This window comes from Salvelinus namaycush, unplaced genomic scaffold (genome assembly GCF_016432855.1).
Source record: "Salvelinus namaycush isolate Seneca unplaced genomic scaffold, SaNama_1.0 Scaffold944, whole genome shotgun sequence".
Lineage (NCBI taxonomy): Eukaryota > Metazoa > Chordata > Actinopteri > Salmoniformes > Salmonidae > Salvelinus > Salvelinus namaycush.
The window spans coordinates 67,900-90,797 of NW_024061691.1; the positions used below are offsets into that span (position 1 = coordinate 67,900).

The following is a 22,898-nucleotide window of genomic DNA, read 5'->3' on the forward strand; positions in this document are numbered from 1 at the left end:
AACCAGGGTAGAGAGAGGGAGGGAAATAGGGAGAGGGGGAACCAGGGGTAGAGAGAGGGAGGGAAAATAGGCGAGAGGGAAAACCAGGGGTAGAGAGAGGAGGGAAATAGGAGAGGGGAAACCAGGGGTAGAGAGAGGGAGGAAATAGGGAGAGGGGGAACCAGGGGTAGAGAGAGGGAGGAATAGGCAGAGGGGAAAACCAGGGGTAGAGAGAGGGAGGGAAATAGGGAGAGGGGGAACCAGGTTAGAGAGAGGGAGGGATAGGGAGAGGGGAAAACCAGGGCTAGAGAGAGGGAGGGAATAGGGAGAGGGGGAACCAGGGGTAGAGAGAGGGAGGGAAATAGGCAGAGGGGAAAACCAGGGGTAGAGAGAGGGAGGGAAATAGGGAGAGGGGGAACCAGGGGTAGAGAGAGGGAGGGAAATAGGCAGAGGGGAAAACCAGGGGTAGAGAGAGGGAGGGAAATAGGGAGAGGGGGAACCAGGGGTAGAGAGAGGGAGGGAAATAGGGAGAGGGGGAACCAGGGGTAGAGAGAGGGAGGAAATAGGCGAGGGGAAAACAGGGGTAGAGAGAGGGAGGGAAATAGGGAGAGGGGGAACCAGGTGAGAGAGGGAGGGAAATAGGGAGAGGGGGAACCAGGGGTAGAGAGAGGGAGGGAAATAGGCGAGAGGGAAAACCAGGGGTAAGAGAGGGAGGGAATATGGAGAGGGGGAACAGGGTAGAGAGGGAGGGAAATAGGGAGAGGGGGAACCAGGGGTAGAGAGAGGGAGGGAAATAGGGAGAGGGGAACCAGGGGTAGAGAGAGGGAGGGAAATAGGGAGAGGGGAAAACCAGGGTAGAGAGAGGGAGGGATAGGGAGAGGGGGAACCAGGGGTAGAGAGAGGGAGGGAAATAGGGAGAGGGGGAACCAGGGGTAGAGAGAGGGAGGGAAATAGGGAGAGGGGGAACCAGGGGTAGAGAGAAAGGAAAGGACAACAGTTGAATGTTGACCGAGGGAGTGGGGATATTAATCGGGAGATAAACAAAAAGGAGAGAGGGGAAAAAAAGAGAGAAAGTGTAGAAAAACAAATAGATACACATTGACAGAGTGGACTGGACTTCAATGAAGCACTGACATCAGCAAAATAAAGGGTGAGAGAGAGAGAAAGGAGGTCACTGCAGTCCGAAGTAGGTGCTGTGCACTGTAGTTCCTTAAAGCACGCTTACTATGCAACAAGAGAGTTAGGACAAGCAAAGACAGACAGACGTTCACTACACGATTGAACCATGTTGATGAAGGAGTATAGAATATGCATGCCACTAACTGTGGAAGAGGTAAGTGTGTGTACACTGGATGAGTGTGTTTGTCTGTGAACACGTATGTGTGTGTGTACACTGGATGAGTGTGTTTGTCTGTGAACACGTATGTGTGTGTGTACACTGGATGAGTGTGTTTGTCTGTGAACATGTGTGTGTGTGTGTACACTGGATGAGTGTGTTTGTCTGTGAACACGTATGTGTGTGTGTCGGGGGTCTGTGTGTTTGTGGCTGGGGGGGGGGGGGTCTCTGTGTGCTTGTGTGATTGAATGTGTGTATTCTGTAGACCACTGTTGTAAATATAAGGTGACAGCTTTTAATGTGATCTTGAAAATGTTAAAGTTGCTAGAATACAGATGTAGAATCTTCATATGATCACCCTGTTGCAGGACAGCTTGTCGTGGATTTAAGGGTTTAATTTACGATAAATGTATCACCCCCGACAAAAATGTTCATTCATTATAATCCATATAATAATTCAGATTTCCTGCTGTAGCAAACTGGCTCAAATTAAGATCCTACATCTATAACAACATTACGCACAGGCATCCTGTAGTTGAGTAGTGTTGTTCATGTGGCTGGCACTCTGTATGGTTCTGCATGTACCTAACCTCAGCTGTTTCTCTCGCTCTCTCTCTCGCTTTATTTTTTTATTTTTTTACCACACAAACAAGTTGGACTGGTTGAGGCTTGCAAACGTCAACGAAGGCATTTGGCCTGGAAGTTAAAAACAAAGGCAGATTCCGCCAGGGAGTAAGAAGTGGTGGGTGGAAAAGGGTTTAAGGGGAAGGTGCTCTAGAGTGCCCTCAGGGAAGGTCCTCATTCCCTCCAACCACCAGAACAAAGCAGTTCTCCCTGTCATAGTGTTTAAGTCTGAGCTATCTGTCTGGAACAGATGTAGTTGGTTATTATTACAACATGCCGTGACGGAAACTTCCCTTGATGCTTCACTCTAAAACCAACTTTGGTCGGTTGTTAGACCACTTCTGTGCTCTGGAAACGTGACAAACTTTAGAGTGAACTTTAAGATTACTAATGTTTTAGTGTTTGTAGAAGCTTTAGCTAGAAGGATCACAGGGTTTTTATGGATCAAAATGGGGCTTAGGTGGTGGGCCTGGCCAATGGTGCGGTGGCCGACCAAAATTGTTTGAGGCCTTCCTGTTGGCCGCCATTTTAAAGTAAATTTCCTGCAATTCTGCCATGAGGCTGAGAGAAAAATGTGCATTTTTAAAGATAATTTCCTGCCATTCTAAACATGTTGCCATGGCTTATGCTATGTGAGTGACTCTCAAATTATAACAAAGTCAATGGAGGCCCCGTGCCATGACAAAAACACTCCTGAATGTATAATTTTTGGAAGTTTAGATTATCCCGGACTTTCTATCTTTTATTTTGGTGACTGTTGGTCCCCAAAGATGATCGTATAAAAAATATATAGGTCCGTTATCTTTTCTACATACTTTATATCTGGTTTGAGTCGTTTATGTTTACACTGACAACGTCTTTCCATCCTTATTATTATTTTATTTCTTTATTTTATTATTATATATTTTTGGGACATATGCAGCCCGAAAAAACACTTAGGAGGTCCGCCCAAGAATTTTCTTTGCAGAAAAAAACCTGGATCAGTGTCTTGTGTGTATCTATCTGAAAATAGTCTCTGTAAAATCACACAGAACCAAATCCTAAGGTGAGATCCATTCCACGTGTGGAACTCTGACTCTCGCGGTCTGATGGGGAAGCGCATTAAGATTCCTATGCAGCTTTAGTGGGATCAGCTTATAGTTCCACATTCAAACCACAGCACTGTTTATGCAATGTCTGCACACACACACACACACACACACACACACACACACACACACACACACACACACTTCTAATTCTGAGGGGAGTGTAGCTGGTTGTACTAGTAGGTTGGCGGATTAAGACACAGTGTGTTTCGTTTTTAGTCAAAAGGTGGGGGACAAATTAATACCGGTATGTGTTAGTTTCGTATTTAGTCAAAAGCTGGGGGACAAATTAAGACAGGTATATGTGTGTGTTTCGTTTTTAGTCAAAGGGTGGGGCTCATATTCACATAATATAGTTGCTGTCTCACTACACTGTATGTTTCAGTCATCATCAGTACAACACATTAACCACAAAACTGTCACAGGGATCTGAAGTCAAAGAGAAACATAACGCTGTGTGGGTTTGTGTTGTTAGTCAAAGGGTGGGTGACACATTCACATAGGCCAGACCAGAACCTAGATATCCATTCACATATGCCAGAGAGACATAGATTCCATTCACATAGTGGCCAACCAAGACATAGATATCCATTCACATAGAGGCCAGCCCAGAGACATGAGATATCCATTCACATAGTGGCCAGACCAGAGACATAGATATCCATTCACATAGTGGCCAGACCAGAGACATAGATATCCATTCACATAGTGGCCAGACCAGAGACATAGATATCCATTCACATAGTGGCCAGACCAGAGACATAGATATCCATTCACATAGTGGCCAGACCAGAGACATAGATATCCATTCACATAGAGGCCAGACCAGAGACATAGATATCCATTCACATAGAGGCCAGACCAGAGACATAATATCCATTCACATAGATGGCCAGACCAGAGACATAGATATCCATTCACATAGTGGCCAGACAGAAGACATAGATATCCATTCACATAGTGGCCAGACCAGAGACATAGATATCCATTCACATAGAGTGCCAGACCAGAGACATTATCATTCATGTAGAGAAGGCCAGACAGAAGACATAATATCCATTCATGTAGAGGTGGCCAGACCAGAGACATAGAGATATCCATTCATGTAGAGAATGGCCAGACCAGAGACATAGATATCCATTCATGTAGAGAGTGGCCAGACCATAGACATAGATATCCATTCACATAGAGAGTGGCCAGACCAGAGACATAGATATCCATTCATGTAGAGAGTGGCCGAGCCAGAGACATAGATATCCATTCACATAGAGATGCCAGACCATAGACATAGTATCCATTCATGTAGAGAGTGGCCAGACCAGAGACATAGATATCCATTCACATAGAGAGTGGCCGACCAGAGACATGATACATTCCAGAGATGGTCAGACCAAGACATAGATATCCATTCACATAGAGAGTGGCCAACCAGAGACATGATATCCTTCACATAGAGAGCCAACAAGACTAGATATCCATTCATGTAGAGAATGGCGAGACCAGAGACATAGATATCCATTCATGTAGAGAGTGGCCAAGACCAGAGACATAGATATCCATTCATGTAGAGAATGGCCAGACCAAGACATAGATATCCATTCATGTAGAGAGTGGCCAGACCATAGACATAGATATCCATTCACATAGAGAGTGGCCAGACCAGAGACATAGATATCCATTCGTAGAGGTGCCATACCAGAGACAAGATATCCAGTCATTAGAGAGTGCCCAGAACAGAGACATAGATATCCATTCATGTAGAGAGTGGCCAGAACAGAGACATAGATATCCATTCATGTAGAGAGTGGCCAGACCAGAGACATAGTATCCATTCATGTAAGAAGTGGCAAGACCAGAGACATAGATATCCATTCACATAGAGAGTGGCCAGACCAGAGACATAGATATCCATTCACATAGAGAGTGGCCAGACCAGAGACATAGATATCCATTCACATAGAGAGTGGCCAGACCAGAGACATAGATATCCATTCACATAGAGAGTGGCCAGACCAGAGACATAGATATCCATTCATGTAGAGAGTGGCCAGACCAGAGACTAGATATCCATTCATGTAGAGAGTGGCCAGACCAGAGACATAGATATCCATTCATGTAGAGAGTGGCCAGACCAGAGACATAGATATCCATTCATGTAGAGAGTGGCCAGACCAGAGACATAGATATCCATTCATGTAGAGAATGGCCAGACCAGAGACATAGATATCCATTCATGTAGAGAGTGGCCAGACCAGAGACATAGATATCCATTCATGTAGAGAATGGCCAGACCAGAGACATAGATATCCATTCATGTAGAGAATGGCCAGACCAGAGACATAGATATCCATTCACATAGAGAGTGGCCAGACCAGAGACATAGATATCCATTCATGTAGAGAGTGGCCAGACCAGAGACATAGATATCCATTCACATAGAGAATGGCCAGACCAGAGACATAGATATCCATTCATGTAGAGAGTGGCCAGACCAGAGACATAGATATCCATTCATGTAGAGAGTGGCCAGACCAGAGACATAGATATCCATTCACATAGAGAGTGGCCAGACCAGAGACATAGATATCCATTCACATAGAGAGTGGCCAGACCAGAGACATAGATATCCATTCACATAGAGAATGGCCAGACCAGAGACATATATATCCATTCACATAGAGAGTGGCCAGACCAGAGACATAGATATCCATTCACATAGAGAATGGCCAGACCAGAGACATAGATATCCATTCACATAGAGAGTGGCCAGACCAGAGACATAGATATCCATTCACATAGAGAATGGCCAGACCAGAGACATAGATATCCCTTCACATAGAGAGTGGCCAGACCAGAGACATAGATATCCATTCATGTAGAGAGTGGCCAGAACAGAGACATAGATATCCATTCATGTAGAGAGTGGCCAGAACAGAGACATAGATATCCATTCATGTAGAGAGTGGCCAGACCAGAGACATAGATATCCATTCATGTAGAGAGTGGCAAGACCAGAGACATAGATATCCATTCACATAGAGAGTGGCCAGACCAGAGACATAGATATCCATTCACATAGAGAGTGGCCAGACCAGAGACATAGATATCCATTCACATAGAGAGTGGCCAGACCAGAGACATAGATATCCATTCACATAGAGAGTGGCCAGACCAGAGACATAGATATCCATTCACATAGAGAGTGGCCAGACCAGAGACATAGATATCCATTCACGTAGAGAGTGGCCAGACCAGAGACATAGATATCCATTCATGTAGAGAGTGGCCAGACCAGAGACATAGATATCCATTCATGTAGAGAGTGGCCAGACCAGAGACATAGATATCCATTCATGTAGAGAGTGGCCGGACCAGAGACATAGATATCCATTCATGTAGAGAGTGGCCAGACCAGAGACATAGATATCCATTCATGTAGAGAGTGGCCAGACCAGAGACATAGATATCCATTCATGTAGAGAGTGGCCAGACCAGAGACATAGATATCCATTCACATAGAGAATGGCCAGAACAGAGACATAGATATCCATTCACATAGAGAATGGCCAGAACAGAGACATAGGTAGACATTCAGTGATCTTAACATCTCTCATTAGGACAGAACTAGGTAAACACTGTCAATGACTGGTTCTGGGTTTCCCAACCCAAGTCTTATCACTGCCTTAAGGACTTGGGCAAGTAACAGCTAGATTCTACTGGTCTAAGGTCAGAGTTCAGGTGGGGTTCTATGCTTCAACAAACAAAGGAAAGGAGGGGTGCTCGACAACAATTGCAAAATTATTTTAAATACATTTTTAGATTTACATTTAACCTTTATTTAACTAGGCAAGTCAGTTAAGAAGAAATTCTTATTTACAATGATGGCCTACCCCGGAAAAACCCTGGATGACGCTGGGCCAATTGTGCGCCGCCCTATGGGACTCCCAATCATGGCCGGATGTACAGTAATGTAGCCTGGATTCGAACCAGGGACTGCAGTGTCGCCTCTTGCACTCAGATGCAGTGCCCTAGACCGCTGTGCCACTCAGGAGCCCAAATAAAGGGCATACCAAAGAAAAACTTCCAAAATGACACATTTGAGGCAGAACATTTGAGGCAGCTCTCAACAAAAAAGTCAGAAATGTATTTATTTTAGCTTTAATCCATTCAGTATACAGGTGACTGACGTTTCCACATCAAGCTGATGGTCAGGGCACACACAGGAAGAAGTCAGCCTTTTCACTGATCTAAGGTCAGTTGTTCCTGGTTTTCCTAATGGATAAGGTTAGGGGTTCCTTGTTTTCCTAATGGATAAGGTTAGGGGTTCCTTGTTTTCCTAATGGATAAGGTTAGTTGTTCCTTGTTTTCCTAATGGATAAGGTTAGTTGTTCCTAATGGATAAGGTTAGTTGTTCCTAATGGATAAGGTTAGTTGTTCCTAATGGATAAGGTTAGTTGTTCCTAATGGATAAGGTTAGTTGTTCCTAATGGATAAGGTTAGTTGTTCCTAATGGATAAGGTTAGGGGTTTCTAATGGATAAGGTTAGTTGTTCCTAATGGATAAGGTTAGTTGTTCCTAATGGATAAGGTTAGTTGTTCCTAATGGATAAGGTTAGGGGTTTCTAATGGATAAGGTTAGTTGTTCCTAATGGATAAGGTTAGTTGTTCCTAATGGATAAGGTTAGTTGTTCCTAATGGATAAGGTTAGTTGTTCCTAATGGATAAGGTTAGTTGTTCCTAATGGATAAGGTTAGTTGTTCCTAATGGATAAGGTTAGTTGTTTGGAGGAGGGTGAGCTGACCTTAGATATGTTCCCAGGAAAAGCTCACCGTGAGCAGTCCATAAAGCATCTGGTTTTATGATGAATTAACTGACTGCTGTGTAAGTAAATATTTAATGTGTACGATCTACATTAATTGGAAGAAGGAAGAAGGATGTGGTATTGAGACAGGACTGTGTGAATTGACTCTTTCCCCCCTCTTTCCCTCTTCCCCCCCCCCCCCCCCCCCCCCCCCCCCAGTATAAGATTGGGCAGCTGTACATGATCAGTAAACACAGTAATGAGCAGAGCGGAGGAGGGGAGGGAGTGGAGGTGGTGAGGAACCAACCAGACACACATCCCCAACACGGCCTGGGACAGCTCACTGAGAAACGCATCTACCTCAATAGGTAACACACCCACATTAACACTGTGCCTCAAATCAAACTTTGTCACATGCGCCGAATACAACAGGACCTTACAGTGAAATGCTTACTTACAAACCCTTAACCAACAGTGCAGTTCAACAAAGAGCACTACCCTCTGTAGCGCCTTATGGTCAGATGCCGAGAAGTTGCCATACCAGGCGGTGATGCAACTGGTCAGGATGCTCTCGATGGTGCAGCTGTACCTCACATACACACACACACACCCACTGTACCTCACACACTGTACCTCGCACACTCCTAGCACTGCTCAACCAAGAAATGATTCCAGTACGCACGCGCGCCCACACACACACACATCTACTATCCCACACCCACCCCTATGGCCTAGCCCTAGATCATACCGCACACATACATCTACCTCAGCGACGATAACAGTACATTCCTCCCCTCTGTCTGTCTCTCTCTCTCTCTGACAGTAAACTGCCATCCTGGGTGAGTGTGTTTGTCCCCAGGGTCTTCTATGTGACAGAGAAGGCCTGGAACTTCTACCCTTACACCATCACAGGTCTGACAACACTATTCTATCCACCACATACACAGCCGTTTCACCTGCTACCAACCTGTTCTTCCTATAGGGTCAACATAGAACATAGGAAGTGACTGTGTTTAAATCTAAGTGTAGACAAGGAAACAATCTGCTTATCTTGACCCGATTTACTTTAAACATCTTTCGTTGTGTGTGTGTGTGGTGTGTCACTAATGATGTTCCTCTCCTATCCGTATGGAACTTCTGCGGTGTGTGCTTCAGAGTACTCAGTGAGTATTCACACATCATTTGCATAAGGCATGCAGTAGAGCTCATCCCTCTCCAAATGTCTGTGTACATAACCTCATCTGTTTACTCCTCTCTCTGCCCTCCTTCCTTCTCTCTGCCCTCCTTCCTTCTCTCCCCTCCCTCCCTCCTTCTCTCCCCCTCCCTCCTTTTCTCCCTCTCCCCCTCCCTCCTTTTTTCCCTCTCTCCCTCCGTCTCTCCATCCTTCTCCTCCTCTCCATTCACATCCATCCGTCATCTACTGTAGGTCTCCTTCCTTCCCAAGTTCAGCATCCGTATTGAGACCAGGTTTGAGAACAACAATGGTGACAACAATAATGTGAGTATGACTGAAGGAGAGAGAGAAGCGGGGGTGAGAGACTGAAGGAAGGGTGGGAGGGAGAGAGAGAAGGGGAGGTGAGAGACTGAAGGAAGGGTGGGAGGGAGAGAGAGAAGGGGGGTGAGAGACTGAAGGAAGGGTGGGAGAGGAAGAGAGGGAGGGGGGGTGAGAGACTGAAGGAAGGGTAGGAGGGAGAGAGAGAAGGGGAGGTGAGAGACTGAAGGAAGGGTGGGAGAGGGAGAGAGAGAAGGGGGTGAGAGACTGAAGGAAGAGAGGGAGAGGGAGAGAGAAGGGGGGGTGAGAGACTGAAGGAAGGGTGGGAGAGGGAGAGAGAAGGGGGGTGAGAGACTGAAGGAAGGGTGGGAGAGGGAGAGAGAGAAGGGGGGGTGAGAGACTGAAGGAAGGGTGGGAGAGGGAGAGAGAGAAGGGGGGGTGAGAGACTGAAGGAAGGGTGGGAGAGGGAGAGAGAGAGGGGGGGTGAGAGACTGAAGGAAGGGTGGGAGAGGGAGAGAGAGAGGGGGGGTGAGAGACTGAAGGAAGGGTGGGAGAGGGAGAGAGGGAAGGGGGGTGAGAGACTGAAGGAAGGGTGGGAGAGGGAGAGAGGGAGGGAGAGAAATTGCAATCTTCTCTGCAGTGTAGTGAGAATGCTCATCAAATTGATGTGGCCATTTTAAGGAAAACAAGCAAAGCCCAGAATGCAATAGCGGCAGATCTATTAGCCTTCCATCCACTGTGTTTGTGTGAGAGGGAGAAAGAAGAGTACATGCTTGTATTACAGGCTTGTTTCACCACCTTTTCTGGCCTTGTCACGGAATTCTGACACACAAACACAATTCTGAGCTGGTTTGTCCCTACAGCGTGCCCCTGTCATTTTGGGATAGAATCCAGGGAACAAGACTGAACTCATCTGGCTGTTGGCTGTTAGTGTGTGTATCCAGAAATGTGGCGAAGCTTGTTTCAACCTTCTCCCAGCTACAGGTTACATGTGTTCATTTTAGCAGAAACACACGCGTGCGCACACACACACACACACACACACACACACACACACACACACACACACACACACACACACACACACACACACACACACACACACACACACACACACACACACACACACACACACACACACACACACACACACACACATTAATGCACACATGCTCCCACACATGCCACACCCATACATGCACCTCTATTACAACACACAACAACATAGAGGACATCTAAAGAGCACAAAAGCACAACCAAAACAGAGGAATATCAGCAGGTTTAAAGGATGAGGTAAAACAATGCTTTTGACATGGAAAAATGGGAACTATGACAAGTGTCAACAGACAGACAGACGGACAACACATACTTTATACGAGAGGACAGCTTCTTAAACACAAGAGACACGGCATAATAGGATCTGAAACACAGCTGATTATCTGGCTGTGGGTTTGTCTCCCTGCTCTGCTCTTTGTTAAATACCAGCAGAGGAATGAACATCTTCAAAAGAGACATTACTCTCTCTTTCGCTTTCTGTCAAGACAAGGGGACAGAACAGAAAGAACTGTGACTTTTATCTCTCTTTCTTTGATAAGTGTCTCGTTCTCTCTCTCCTCTTTCACTCCCGCTTGTCCATCCTCGCCTGCTCCCTCTCTGCTTGTCTCTCTCTTTCTCTGTGATTTAGTGTGCTCCCTCTCTCGATATCCCTTACCCCCTCTCTCTGTCTCTCTCTCTGTCTGTCTGTGTGTGGTGTTTTGCTGTAATGTAATGATTTGCTCAAAGCCTGAGGGTGGAGTATTATGATGGGTGATACGTTGTGTGACCTCACTATTACGTCTATTTCCTCATCTACTAGTCCCTGGCTCCAGTGTGTGTGTGTGTCAGTCTATTTCCTCATCTACTAGACCCTGGCTCCAGTGTGTGTGTATCAGTCTATTTCCTCATCTACTAGACCCTGGCTCCAGTGTGTGTGTGTCAGTCTATTTCCTCATCTACTAGACCCTGGCTCCAGTGTGTGTGTGTCAGTCTATTTCCTCATCTACTAGTCCCTGGCTCCAGTGTGTGTGTGTGTCAGTCTATTTCCTCATCTACTAGACCCTGGCTCCAGTGTGTGTGTGTCAGTCTATTTCCTCATCTACTAGTCCCTGGCTCCAGTGTGTGTGTCAGTCTATTTCCTCATCTACTAGTCCCTGGCTCCAGTGTGTGTGTGTCAGTCTATTTCCTCATCTACTAGTCCCTGGCTCCAGTGTGTGTGAGTCAGTCTATTTCCTCATCTACTAGTCCCTGGCTCCAGTGTGTGTGTGTCAGTCTATTTCCTCATCTACTAGTCCCTGGCTCCAGTGTGTGTGTCAGTCTATTTCCTCATCTACTAGTCCCTGGCTCCAGTGTGTGTGTGTCAGTCTATTTCCTCATCTACTAGTCCCTGGCTCCAGTGTGTGTGTGTCAGTCTATTTCCTCATCTACTAGTCCCTGGCTCCAGTGTGTGTGTCAGTCTATTTCCTCATCTACTAGTCCCTGGCTCCAGTGTGTGTGTATCAGTCTATTTCCTCATCTACTAGTCCCTGGCTCCAGTGTGTGTGTCAGTCTATTTCCTCATCTACTAGTCCCTGGCTCCAGTGTGTGTGTGTCAGTCTATTTCCTCATCTACTAGTCCCTGGCTCCAGTGTGTGTGTGTCAGTCTATTTCCTCATCTACTAGTCCCTGGCTCCAGTGTGTGTGTCAGTCTATTTCCTCATCTACTAGTCCCTGGCTCCAGTGTGTGTGTGTCAGTTTATTTCTGAGTGACCTCCCCCTCTGCTTGGTTGCAGGTATTTGGAGACAGGCCCACCCCTGCAGAGAGCGTGAGCCACCTGGATATCCTCATTGACCCCATCCCTGACAAACACTACAAGGAGACAGAGGTACTAGTGTGTACACACACATTTCCTCCTCCTGACTTCCGCAGTTCCAGTAACTTCAGAAACAAAGGTCAATCAGCAAGACAGATAGCTGAAAACACACACACACACTCACTATCTCACGCAGAGACAGAGGGATAAACGCGAACATAAATACACAGACACTTGTACAATCTATGCATCTTGGGCCACAGATGCCTATCATGTTGAATCATTCATAGATTATATGTGAGGCATTGAGCAACAGCCTGCTCACACAGGCCTGCACACACGCACACACACTCCCACACCCACACCCACACACTCGCCCTCCCCCCTACACACCGGCCATCGATTTAGCTGTTAGCAGGTAATGTGTACTTTGTCTGTGTAGGACCTGAGTCGCTGGGTGTCTGAGAAGATGGGCCGAGGCCCCCTGGTGGAGGGGTGGCGTAAGGACAGCACCCCCATCATGTGCTCCTATAAGAGGGTGCAGTGCAGTTTCGAAGTCTACGGCTTCCAGGGCAAGACTGAGGACTTCATACACAAGGTGAGAGGAAACTACATTTACCATCATGCATCAGGTTGAGAACTTGATAAAGACCTAAGGGACAAAATGTTGTTTAAGGAAACACATTTGACAGCATAGATTGCGTTTGGGGAATCTTTTCTTTTTGCTCAACATATACACTGATCTCCAGCAGCACCTGCTGAAAGCCTTTGGATGTGTTTCTTTGACGTAAGAAATGTATTTTCTCTGATGTGTATGATCTGACAGAACATCCAGGACATCCTACTGGTGGGGCACAGACAGGCTGTGGCCTGGACAGACGAATGGCACGGTCAGTAGAGGACATGGTTATAATGCCTTATAACATACAGCGCATGATTATAATAGGACATGGTTGTAATGCATTACATTATAGAACATGTTTATAATGCATTATATTATAGAACATGTTTATAATGCATTATATTATAGAACATGTTTATAATGCATTATATTATAGAACATGGTTGTAATGCATTACATTATAGAACATGTTTGTAATGCATTATATTATAGAACATTTTTGTAATGCATTATATTATAGAACATGGTTGTAATGCATTATATTATAGAAGATGTTTATAATGCATTATATTATAGAAGATGTTTATAATGCATTATACTATAGAACATGTTTATAATGCATTATATTATAGAACATGTTTGTAATGCATTATATTATAGAACATGTTTGTAATGCATTATATTATAGAACGTGTTTATAATGCATTATATTATAGAACATGTTTGTAATGCATTATATTATAGAACATGGTTGTAATGCATTATATTATAGAACATGTTTATAATGCATTATATTATAGAACATTTTTATAATGCATTATATTATAGAACATGGTTGTAATGCATTATATTATAGAAGATGTTTATAATGCATTATATTATAGAAGATGTTTATAATGCATTATACTATAGAACATGTTTATAATGCATTATATTATAGAACATGTTTGTAATGCATTATATTATAGAACATGTTTGTAATGCATTATATTATAGAACGTGTTTATAATGCATTATATTATAGAACATGTTTGTAATGCATTATATTATAGAACATGGTTGTAATGCATTATATTATAAAATATGTTTATAATGCATTATATTATAGAACATGTTTATAATGCATTATATTATAGAACATGTTTATAATGCATTATATTATAGAACATGTTTATAATGCATTATATTATAGAACATGTTTATAATGCATTATATTATAGAACATGTTTATAATGCATTATATTATAGAACATGTTTATAATGCATTATATTATAGAACATGGTTGTAATGCATTATATTATAGAACATGTTTATAATGCATTATATTATAGAACATGTTTATAATGCATTATATTATAGAACATGTTTATAATGCATTATATTATAGAACATGGTTGTAATGCATTATATTATAGAACATGTTTATAATGCATTATATTATAGAACATGGTTGTAATGCATTATATTATAGAACATGTTTATAATGCATTATATTATAGAACATGTTTATAATCCATTATATTATAGAACATGTTTATAATGCATTATATTATAGAACATGTTTATAATGCATTATATTATAGAACATGTTTATAATGCATTATATTATAGAACATGGTTGTAATGCATTATATTATAGAACATGTTTATAATGCATTATATTATAGAACATGGTTGTAATGCATTATATTATAGAACATGTTTATAATGCATTATATTATAGAACATGTTTATAATGCATTATATTATAGAACATGTTTATAATTCATTATATTATAGAACATGGTTGTAATGCATTATATTATAGAACATGGTTGTAATGCATTATATTATAGAACATGTTTATAATGCATTATATTATAGAACATGTTTATAATGCATTATATTATAGAACATGGTTGTAATGCATTATATTATAGAACATGGTTGTAATGCATTATATTATAGAACATGTTTATAATGCATTATATTATAGAACATGTTTATAATGCATTATACTATAGAACATGTTTATAATGCATTATATTATAGAACATGTTTATAATGCATTATATTATAGAACATGTTTATAATGCATTATATTATAGAACATGTTTATAATGCATTATATTATAGAACATGGTTGTAATGCATTATATTATAGAACATGTTTATAATGCATTATATTATAGAACATGGTTGTAATGCATTATATTATAGAACATGTTTATAATGCATTATATTATAGAACATGTTTGTAATGCATTATATTATAGAACATGTTTATAATGCATTATATTATAGAACATGTTTATAATGCATTATATTATAGAACATGTTTATAATGCATTATATTATAGAACATGTTTATAATGCATTATATTATAGAACATGTTTATAATGCATTATATTATAGAACATGTTTATAATGCATTATACTATAGAACATGTTTATAATGCATTATATTATAGAACATGTTTATAATGCATTATATTATAGAACATGTTTATAATGCATTATATTATAGAACATGGTTGTAATGCATTATATTATAGAACATGTTTATAATGCATTATATTATAGAACATGTTGTAATGCATTATATTATAGAACATGGTTGTAATGCATTATATTATAGAAGATGTTTATAATGCATTATATTATAGAACATGTTTATAATGCATTATATTATAGAACATGTTTATAATGCATTATATTATAGAACATGTTTATAATGCATTATACTATAGAACATGTTTATAATGCATTATATTATAGAACATGTTTATAATGCATTATATTATAGAACATGTTTATAATGCATTATATTATAGAACATGGTTGTAATGCATTATATTATAGAACATGTTTATAATGCATTATATTATAGAACCTGTTTGTAATGCATTATAGAACATGTTTATAATGCATTATATTATAGAACATGTTTATAATGCATTATATTATAGAACATGTTTGTAATGCATTATATTATAGAACATGTTTATAATGCATTATATTATAGAACATGTTTGTAATGCATTATATTATAGAACATGTTTATAATGCATTATATTATAGAACATGTTTATAATGCATTATATTATAGAACATGGTTGTAATGCATTATATTATAGAACATGTTTATAATGCATTATATTATAGAACATGTTTATAATGCATTATATTATAGAACATGTTTATAATGCATTATATTATAGAACATGGTTGTAATGCATTATATTCTAGAACATGTTTATAATGCATTATATTATAGAACATGTTTATAATGCATTATATTATAGAACATGTTTATAATGCATTATATTATAGAACATGGTTGTAATGCATTATATTATAGAACATGTTTATAATGCATTATATTATAGAACATGTTTATAATGCATTATATTATAGAACATGTTTATAATGCATTATATTATAGAACATGTTTGTAATGCAATATATTATAGAACATGTTTATAATGCATTATATTATAGAACATGTTTGTAATGCATTATATTATAGAACATGTTTATAATGCATTATACTATAGAACATGTTTATAATGCATTATATTATAGAACATGGTTGTAATGCAATACATTATAGAACATGTTTACAATGCATCATAAAGTATAGAACATGTTTATAATGCATTATATTATAGAACATGGTTGTAATGCAATACATTATAGAACATGTTTACAATGCATCATAAAGTATAGGACATGATTATAATAGGGTATGGTTATAATGCTTCATGTTATAATGCATCATAATGTATAGGACATGATTATAATAGGGCATGGTTATAATGCTTCATAACATATAGAACATGTGTATAATAGGGCATGGTTATAATGCTTTGTAACATATAGGACGTGATTATAATAGGGCATGGTTATAATGCATCATAAAGTATAGGACATGATTATAATAGGGCATGGTTATAATGCTTCATAACATATAGAACATGTTTATAATAGGGCATGGTTATAATGCTTTATAACATATAGGACATGATTATAATAGGAAATGGTTATAATGCATTATAGCATATAGGACATTATTATAATAGGACATGATTTTAATGCTCTAACATATAGGACAAGTTTATAATGCTCTAACATATAGGACAAGTTTATAATGCTCTAACATATAGGACGATGATGATAATAATAGGACATGGTCACAATGCTTTATATTATAGGACATGGTTATAATGCATTATACTACGTCGTAATTAATGCTTTTCAATGTGCTGTTGACTGTTGCTGTATGTTTTTGTTCGGACATGCTTATAATGCATTATGATGTACATGTTACATGGTTATAATGCATTATGATACACATGTTACATAGATATAATAATGTATTATAATCTCATCCGTCTGTGCTTTTTCCTACAGGGATGAGTTTGGAGGATGTGAGAGAGTATGAGCGACAGATACAGGAACAGACCAACAGCAAACTCAAATCAACCCAGAACAACAACACAGGTAACTATTAGAGCTGGGACCATAAACGGAAAATGATCGACACGATCACTTATCCAAGGCATTTTGCTGATGTCATTCATTACGATAAGTACTCTCGAGAAATGTGAAGTTTGAAATTAAATGCGTTTGCAAATATGGGTGATTGTTATCAAAAAGAAAGGAGGACCAAGGCACTCTTCATATAATTAATTAAAATGCCTTTATTAGTATGGCATGTTCAATAGAAACAAAGTTGTTTAAAAACCGACGCGTTTCGGCTGCATGGCCTTCGTCAGGGAGTACAGAAAAAGGAGAATACAATGTCCTCTTTTGAAAGGCTTTTCCAATTAGCCCTAATTAGAAGAGGGAGTGGTTACCAAATTGGACACACCTAGTAAGCAATAATATACACATGAAAAGGTGAAATACTGTAGCTATGTTATCATGAGCATACAACTCCAAGCTAGAAGCATCAGAACACCCAGAGAGGCAATTCCAACCCTAACCATGACTGGGAGAAGTGTCCAGAACAAGAAAGCAATATATTCCACAGTACACTAGACCACAGCAAAACATGAACAACAGTCCAAACATAGCTGAGGGCAATTGAGCAAAATGTCCACTAGATGACAGCAAATGGCCCTATCACGACCCTACAGGAAGGGTGAGAAATCCATATCTTCATTTAAACCAGGGTACTTAGTGGCCTGTAGTTTGTAAATCCAAAAACGTTCCCTTTGGTTTAACTGTTTAAGACGGTCCCCTTTTCTAATAGAGGCCGGAACATGATCAATACCCATAGCTTGTAGGGAGGCAGGGTTGCCATGGTGTAAGGACTTGTAGTGCCTTGCCATGGGGTAGTCTTCATTGCCTACCCGTATGGCGTACTTGTGTTCCGCCAAGCGATCTTGAAGGCGTCTCTTTGTCCGTCCAATGTAGAACACCTTGCACTGTGGACATTCTAATCTATAGATGACATGAGTGGTTTTGCAGTTAATAAAATGCTTGAGGTAATACTCCATTTTAGAAGCTGTGTCAACAAAATACTTTTTCTGTGCAATATTACTGCAATGGTTGCACTGGTTACATTTAAAAGAGCCCTTGGGTTTGTGGTCAAGCCAAGTTTTTTGAGAGTCACCCGGAAGATAACTGTGGACTAATTTGTCATTTAGGGTAGGACATCTCTTAAAGCTTATGACTGGTGGTTCAGGAAAGACTTGGCGTAGTAGCGTATCACTTTGGATGATTCCCCAATTATTTTTAATGATTATTTTAATGTTCTCTGCTTCAGTGCTGTATTTTGTAACAAAATACACTCTCTCTGATGTATCACGAGGCACTCCTCTTCGTAACAAGTTCTCTCTGTCAAGTAATCCAGCCCTTATACCTGCATCTTTCAGGACCTGAACGCTGTAGCCCCGATCCAAAAAGCGATTCTCCAATTCAGCAGATTTGACACTGTAGTCTGTTTCCTGATCGCAAATTCTGCGGACTCTTTGGAATTGGCCATATGGAATATTCTCTTTTAGCCTTTTGGGGGGAAAGCTGTCTGCCCTCAGAATGGTATTCCCATCTGTAGGCTTCCTAAAGATTGATGTGTGCAAACAACCTTTGTCATTTTTACTAATGTCGAGGTCCAAAAAATGAATGTTATCCTTGCTGTATTCCATAGTTAGTTTGATGTTAGGGTTAATGCTGTTAAGGTATTGGTGGAAGGAAATAAGTTCATCTTCTGAGCCGGACCAAAGCAGGCAAACATCATCAATATAGCGTCCCCACCATATAATCCGGTCAAAGAAATGGTTATTAGATGGATCCAAAATGAAGTCATTTTCCCATTTACCCAAGTACAAACCAGCGTAGGAAGGGCTGTAGCAAGCTCCCATGGCACATCCTTTGACCTGTTTAAAAATACGGTCCTGGAAGATAAAGATGTTATGATTAAGAGTCCATTCAGTCAGTGATACAATGAATTCTGTAGGAGGCATCTCAGTTTCAGGCCGGGTACTCAAGAAATGGTGCATCGCTGCCAAACCTTGTTGATGCTCAATGGTGGTGTATAGAGACTCCACATCCATGGTGACTAAAAAGGAAGCTGTACCTATATTCTTCAATTCCTTAATTTTGTTCAACACATCTGTGGTATCTTGAAGATAGGCTGGAAGTGACATCAGAAAAGGCTTAATAAAGTAATCAATGTACTTAGAGATGGGTTCTGTCAGACTTTCATTACCACTAATGACTGGTCTGCCTGGGGGGTTTTCAAGAATTGGGGAATCATCCAAAGTGATACGCTACTACGCCAAGTCTTTCCTGAACCACCAGTCATAAGCTTTAAGAGATGTCCTACCCTAAATGACAAATTAGTCCACAGTTATCTTCCGGGTGACTCTCAAAAAACTTGGCTTGACCACAAACCCAAGGGCTCTTTTAAATGTAACCAGTGCAACCATTGCAGTAATATTGCACAGAAAAAGTATTTTGTTGACACAGCTTCTAAAATGGAGTATTACCTCAAGCATTTTATTAACTGCAAAACCACTCATGTCATCTATAGATTAGAATGTCCACAGTGCAAGGTGTTCTACATTGGACGGACAAAGAGACGCCTTCAAGATCGCTTGGCGGAACACAAGTACGCCATACGGGTAGGCAATGAAGACTACCCCATGGCAAGGCACTACAAAGTCCTTGCACCATGGCAACCCTGCCTCCCTACAAGCTATGGGTATTGATCATGTTCCGGCCTCTATTAGAAAAGGGGACTGTCTTAAACAGTTAAACCAAAGGGAACGTTTTTGGATTTACAAACTACAGGCCACTAAGTACCCTGGTTTAAATGAAGATATGGATTTCTCACCCTTCCTGTAGGGTCGTGATGGGTCCATTTGCTGTCATCTAGTGGACATTTTGCTCAATTGCCCTCAGCTATGTTTGGACTGTTGTTCATGTTTTGCTGTGGTCTAGTGTACTGTGGAATATATTGCTTTCTTGTTCTGGACACTTCTCCCAGTCATGGTTAGGGTTGGAATTGCCTCTCTGGGTGTTCTGATGCTTCTAGCTTGGAGTTGTATGCTCATGATAACATAGCTACAGTATTTCACCTTTTCATGTGTATATTATTGCTTACTAGGTGTGTCCAATTTGGTAACCACTCCCTCTTCTAATTAGGGCTAATTGGAAAAGCCTTTCAAAAGAGGACATTGTATTCTCCTTTTTCTGTACTCCCTGACGAAGGCCATGCAGCCGAAACGCGTCGGTTTTTAAACAACTTTGTTTCTATTGAACATGCCATACTAATAAAGGCATTTTAATTAATTATATGAAGAGTGCCTTGGTCCTCCTTTCTTTTTGATGACCAATTTACACCTTTTACCAAAGAGCACCTTCTATCTACCAAAATATACTATAGTGTACCTTAGTAGCGCTTCCCTTCCTCCTCTTTCTACATGGGTGATTGTTAATTGGATAATTGATTGCTTCAACCACAACTAGTATTTTATAATAATAAAAACTGTGCAGTTCACATTAATGTTAGAAACGTATCGCTCTATTTATCATTATTGTATCTATACAGGCAATTTATCGCTATATGGATTTTTGTTCGTATCGTCCAGCTGTAGTAACTACTAGTCTACTACTGTACTATTCTATACCATATTTTAATAGAGGAGAGGGAGGATAAAAATAGGGGGGGTGTTGGGGAAGAGAGAGAAGGTAAAGTGGAGAAAAAGGAGAGATTGATAGAAGGAAGAATGGGTGGATGGAAGAGGGGGAGAAGAGTAAGGGAAGAGGAGAGAGCATAGGGGAACATTGAGAAAGTGGGTGAGAAGGGGAGGGAGAAAGTGCAAGGATGGGTGAAAAGTGAGAGGGGGGGAGGGAAGAAGGGAATAGTGTGGAGAGAAAGACAGAAATATCATTGAGAGTGAGAATATGAGGTAAGAGAGAGCGAAGAAGCAAAATAGGAAAATAAGCACAGTGAGAGCAGAGGAGAGTGAGCCCAACAGGGAGAGACATTGACTGGAGACTCAAACTGAATTCTTCCTGTGCTCTATGTTAGCTACATACTTCAGTCTGAGACTGCCATCATTGAAATTAGTTTGTGGTGATGTCTAAATGAGGGATGTCTTATAAAACAGCCCTCATTACAAGTAATCAGTGATTGGATAGTCTCTAACCAATCAGATTATCAAAGCCAATAACGATTTTTCTAAACGCTGATTTACCCACCTGTGTTCTGGCCCAACCCATCGGTTTCTGGGACCAATCAGAACTGTTAGAATATGTTTGCGTTCTAGAAATTGTCGGGTAGGTACTCAGATCCAGACTCATTGCAGAGAAGAAACTAATGTCCGTGGGCGGGGCATATCGTTTGGCTGGAACAAGGACTTTGGGTAGCTATTGCAGCACTTACTGCAAATGTCAGCCCTAGTGGGGTGTGTGTGTGTGTGTGTGTGTGTGTGTGTGTGTGTGTGTGTGTGTGTGTGTGTGTGTGTGTGTGTGTGTGTGTGTGTGTGTGTGTGTGTGTGTGTGTGTGTGTGTGTGTGTTAGTGTGGGGTCACTCTGCCCCCTGCTGGTGAGTCATGAGAAGTTTGGCCGGCTGTTGCTGCTGAATGATATCAAGGGCAGCAGCCACAGTATGGCCCGTGGTATTGCGAGACAGGAGGCTGAAATGGATTTGCTCACTCTCTCTGCTGCAACTCGCTGCGCTGTCCTGACCACCTACAGGCCAGAACATGCTACTGCAGGCGCCTAGCAGATTTTACACAAAAACATTTCATGCCATTCATATCTTTTTGAAAACAAAAAGTGTATTCGAATTTTTATTAGGGGTGTATGAACTGTGAAGGGATGTGTATTTGAATAATTGAGCCCCTCAACTCCTTCCCCCTCTTCCCCCTTCGTTCCCTTCATTCCCCCTGCCTCTCTCTTTCTCATCTGCAGCAGCCCCTCGTCCGGCATACTCGCGCTCTATGTCCGTCACAGATGAGCGCTCTCTGAAGAAGATGGGAGTGAAGACTATGGCCATGTCAGACCCCTCCACCTCCACACTGCCTCATAGCACTGTCCGCCTTAACTCCACCCCCGAGTAACACACACACGTTCATACTGATGCATCAATTCCTGCCTGCTTAAACCCTCCGTGACAGTAACTACACTGCAGCCATTCCTTTTTTACGGCCATCCACCACAAACACATTTAACCAATAAAGCTACACTGTCCACAGAAGCAGCACTTAGAGCACTTAGGTCCTACCCCTTTCTCCAGCTGTAACTATATAACCCAACCCCCTGTCCTGCCCCTTTCTCCAGCTGTAACTATACAACCCAACCCCTGTCCTACCCCTTTCTCCAGCTGTAACTATATAACCCAACCCCCTATCCTACCCCATTTCTCCAGCTGTAACTATATAACTCAACCCCCTGTCCTACCCCTTTCTCCAGCTGTAACTATATAACCCAACCCCCTGTCCTACCCCTTTCTCCAGCTGTAACTATATAACCCAACCCCCTGTCCTACCCCTTTCTCCAGCTGTAACTATATAACCCAACCCCCTGTCCTACCCCTTTCTCCAGCTGTAACTATATAACCCAACCCCCTGTCCTACCCCTTTCTCCAGCTGTAACTATATAACCCAACCCCCTGTCCTACCCCTTTCTCCAGC

General features: G+C 41.2%; 1 protein-coding gene across 1 annotated transcript; it reads left to right on the top strand.

Moving 5' to 3' along the window:
• Positions 1-1,039: 1,039 nt before the first annotated feature.
• On the top strand, positions 1,040-22,558 carry LOC120043501 (cytoplasmic phosphatidylinositol transfer protein 1-like). Its single transcript, XM_038988094.1, has 10 exons — positions 1,040-1,312; positions 8,047-8,195; positions 8,651-8,739; positions 8,983-8,990; positions 9,254-9,325; positions 12,127-12,219; positions 12,590-12,745; positions 12,974-13,037; positions 17,164-17,253; positions 22,177-22,558. Exons 1-10 carry the CDS (start codon positions 1,265-1,267, stop codon positions 22,323-22,325), a joined length of 918 nt encoding a protein of 305 aa, XP_038844022.1. The 5' UTR covers positions 1,040-1,264; the 3' UTR covers positions 22,326-22,558.
• Positions 22,559-22,898: the final 340 nt, after the last annotated feature.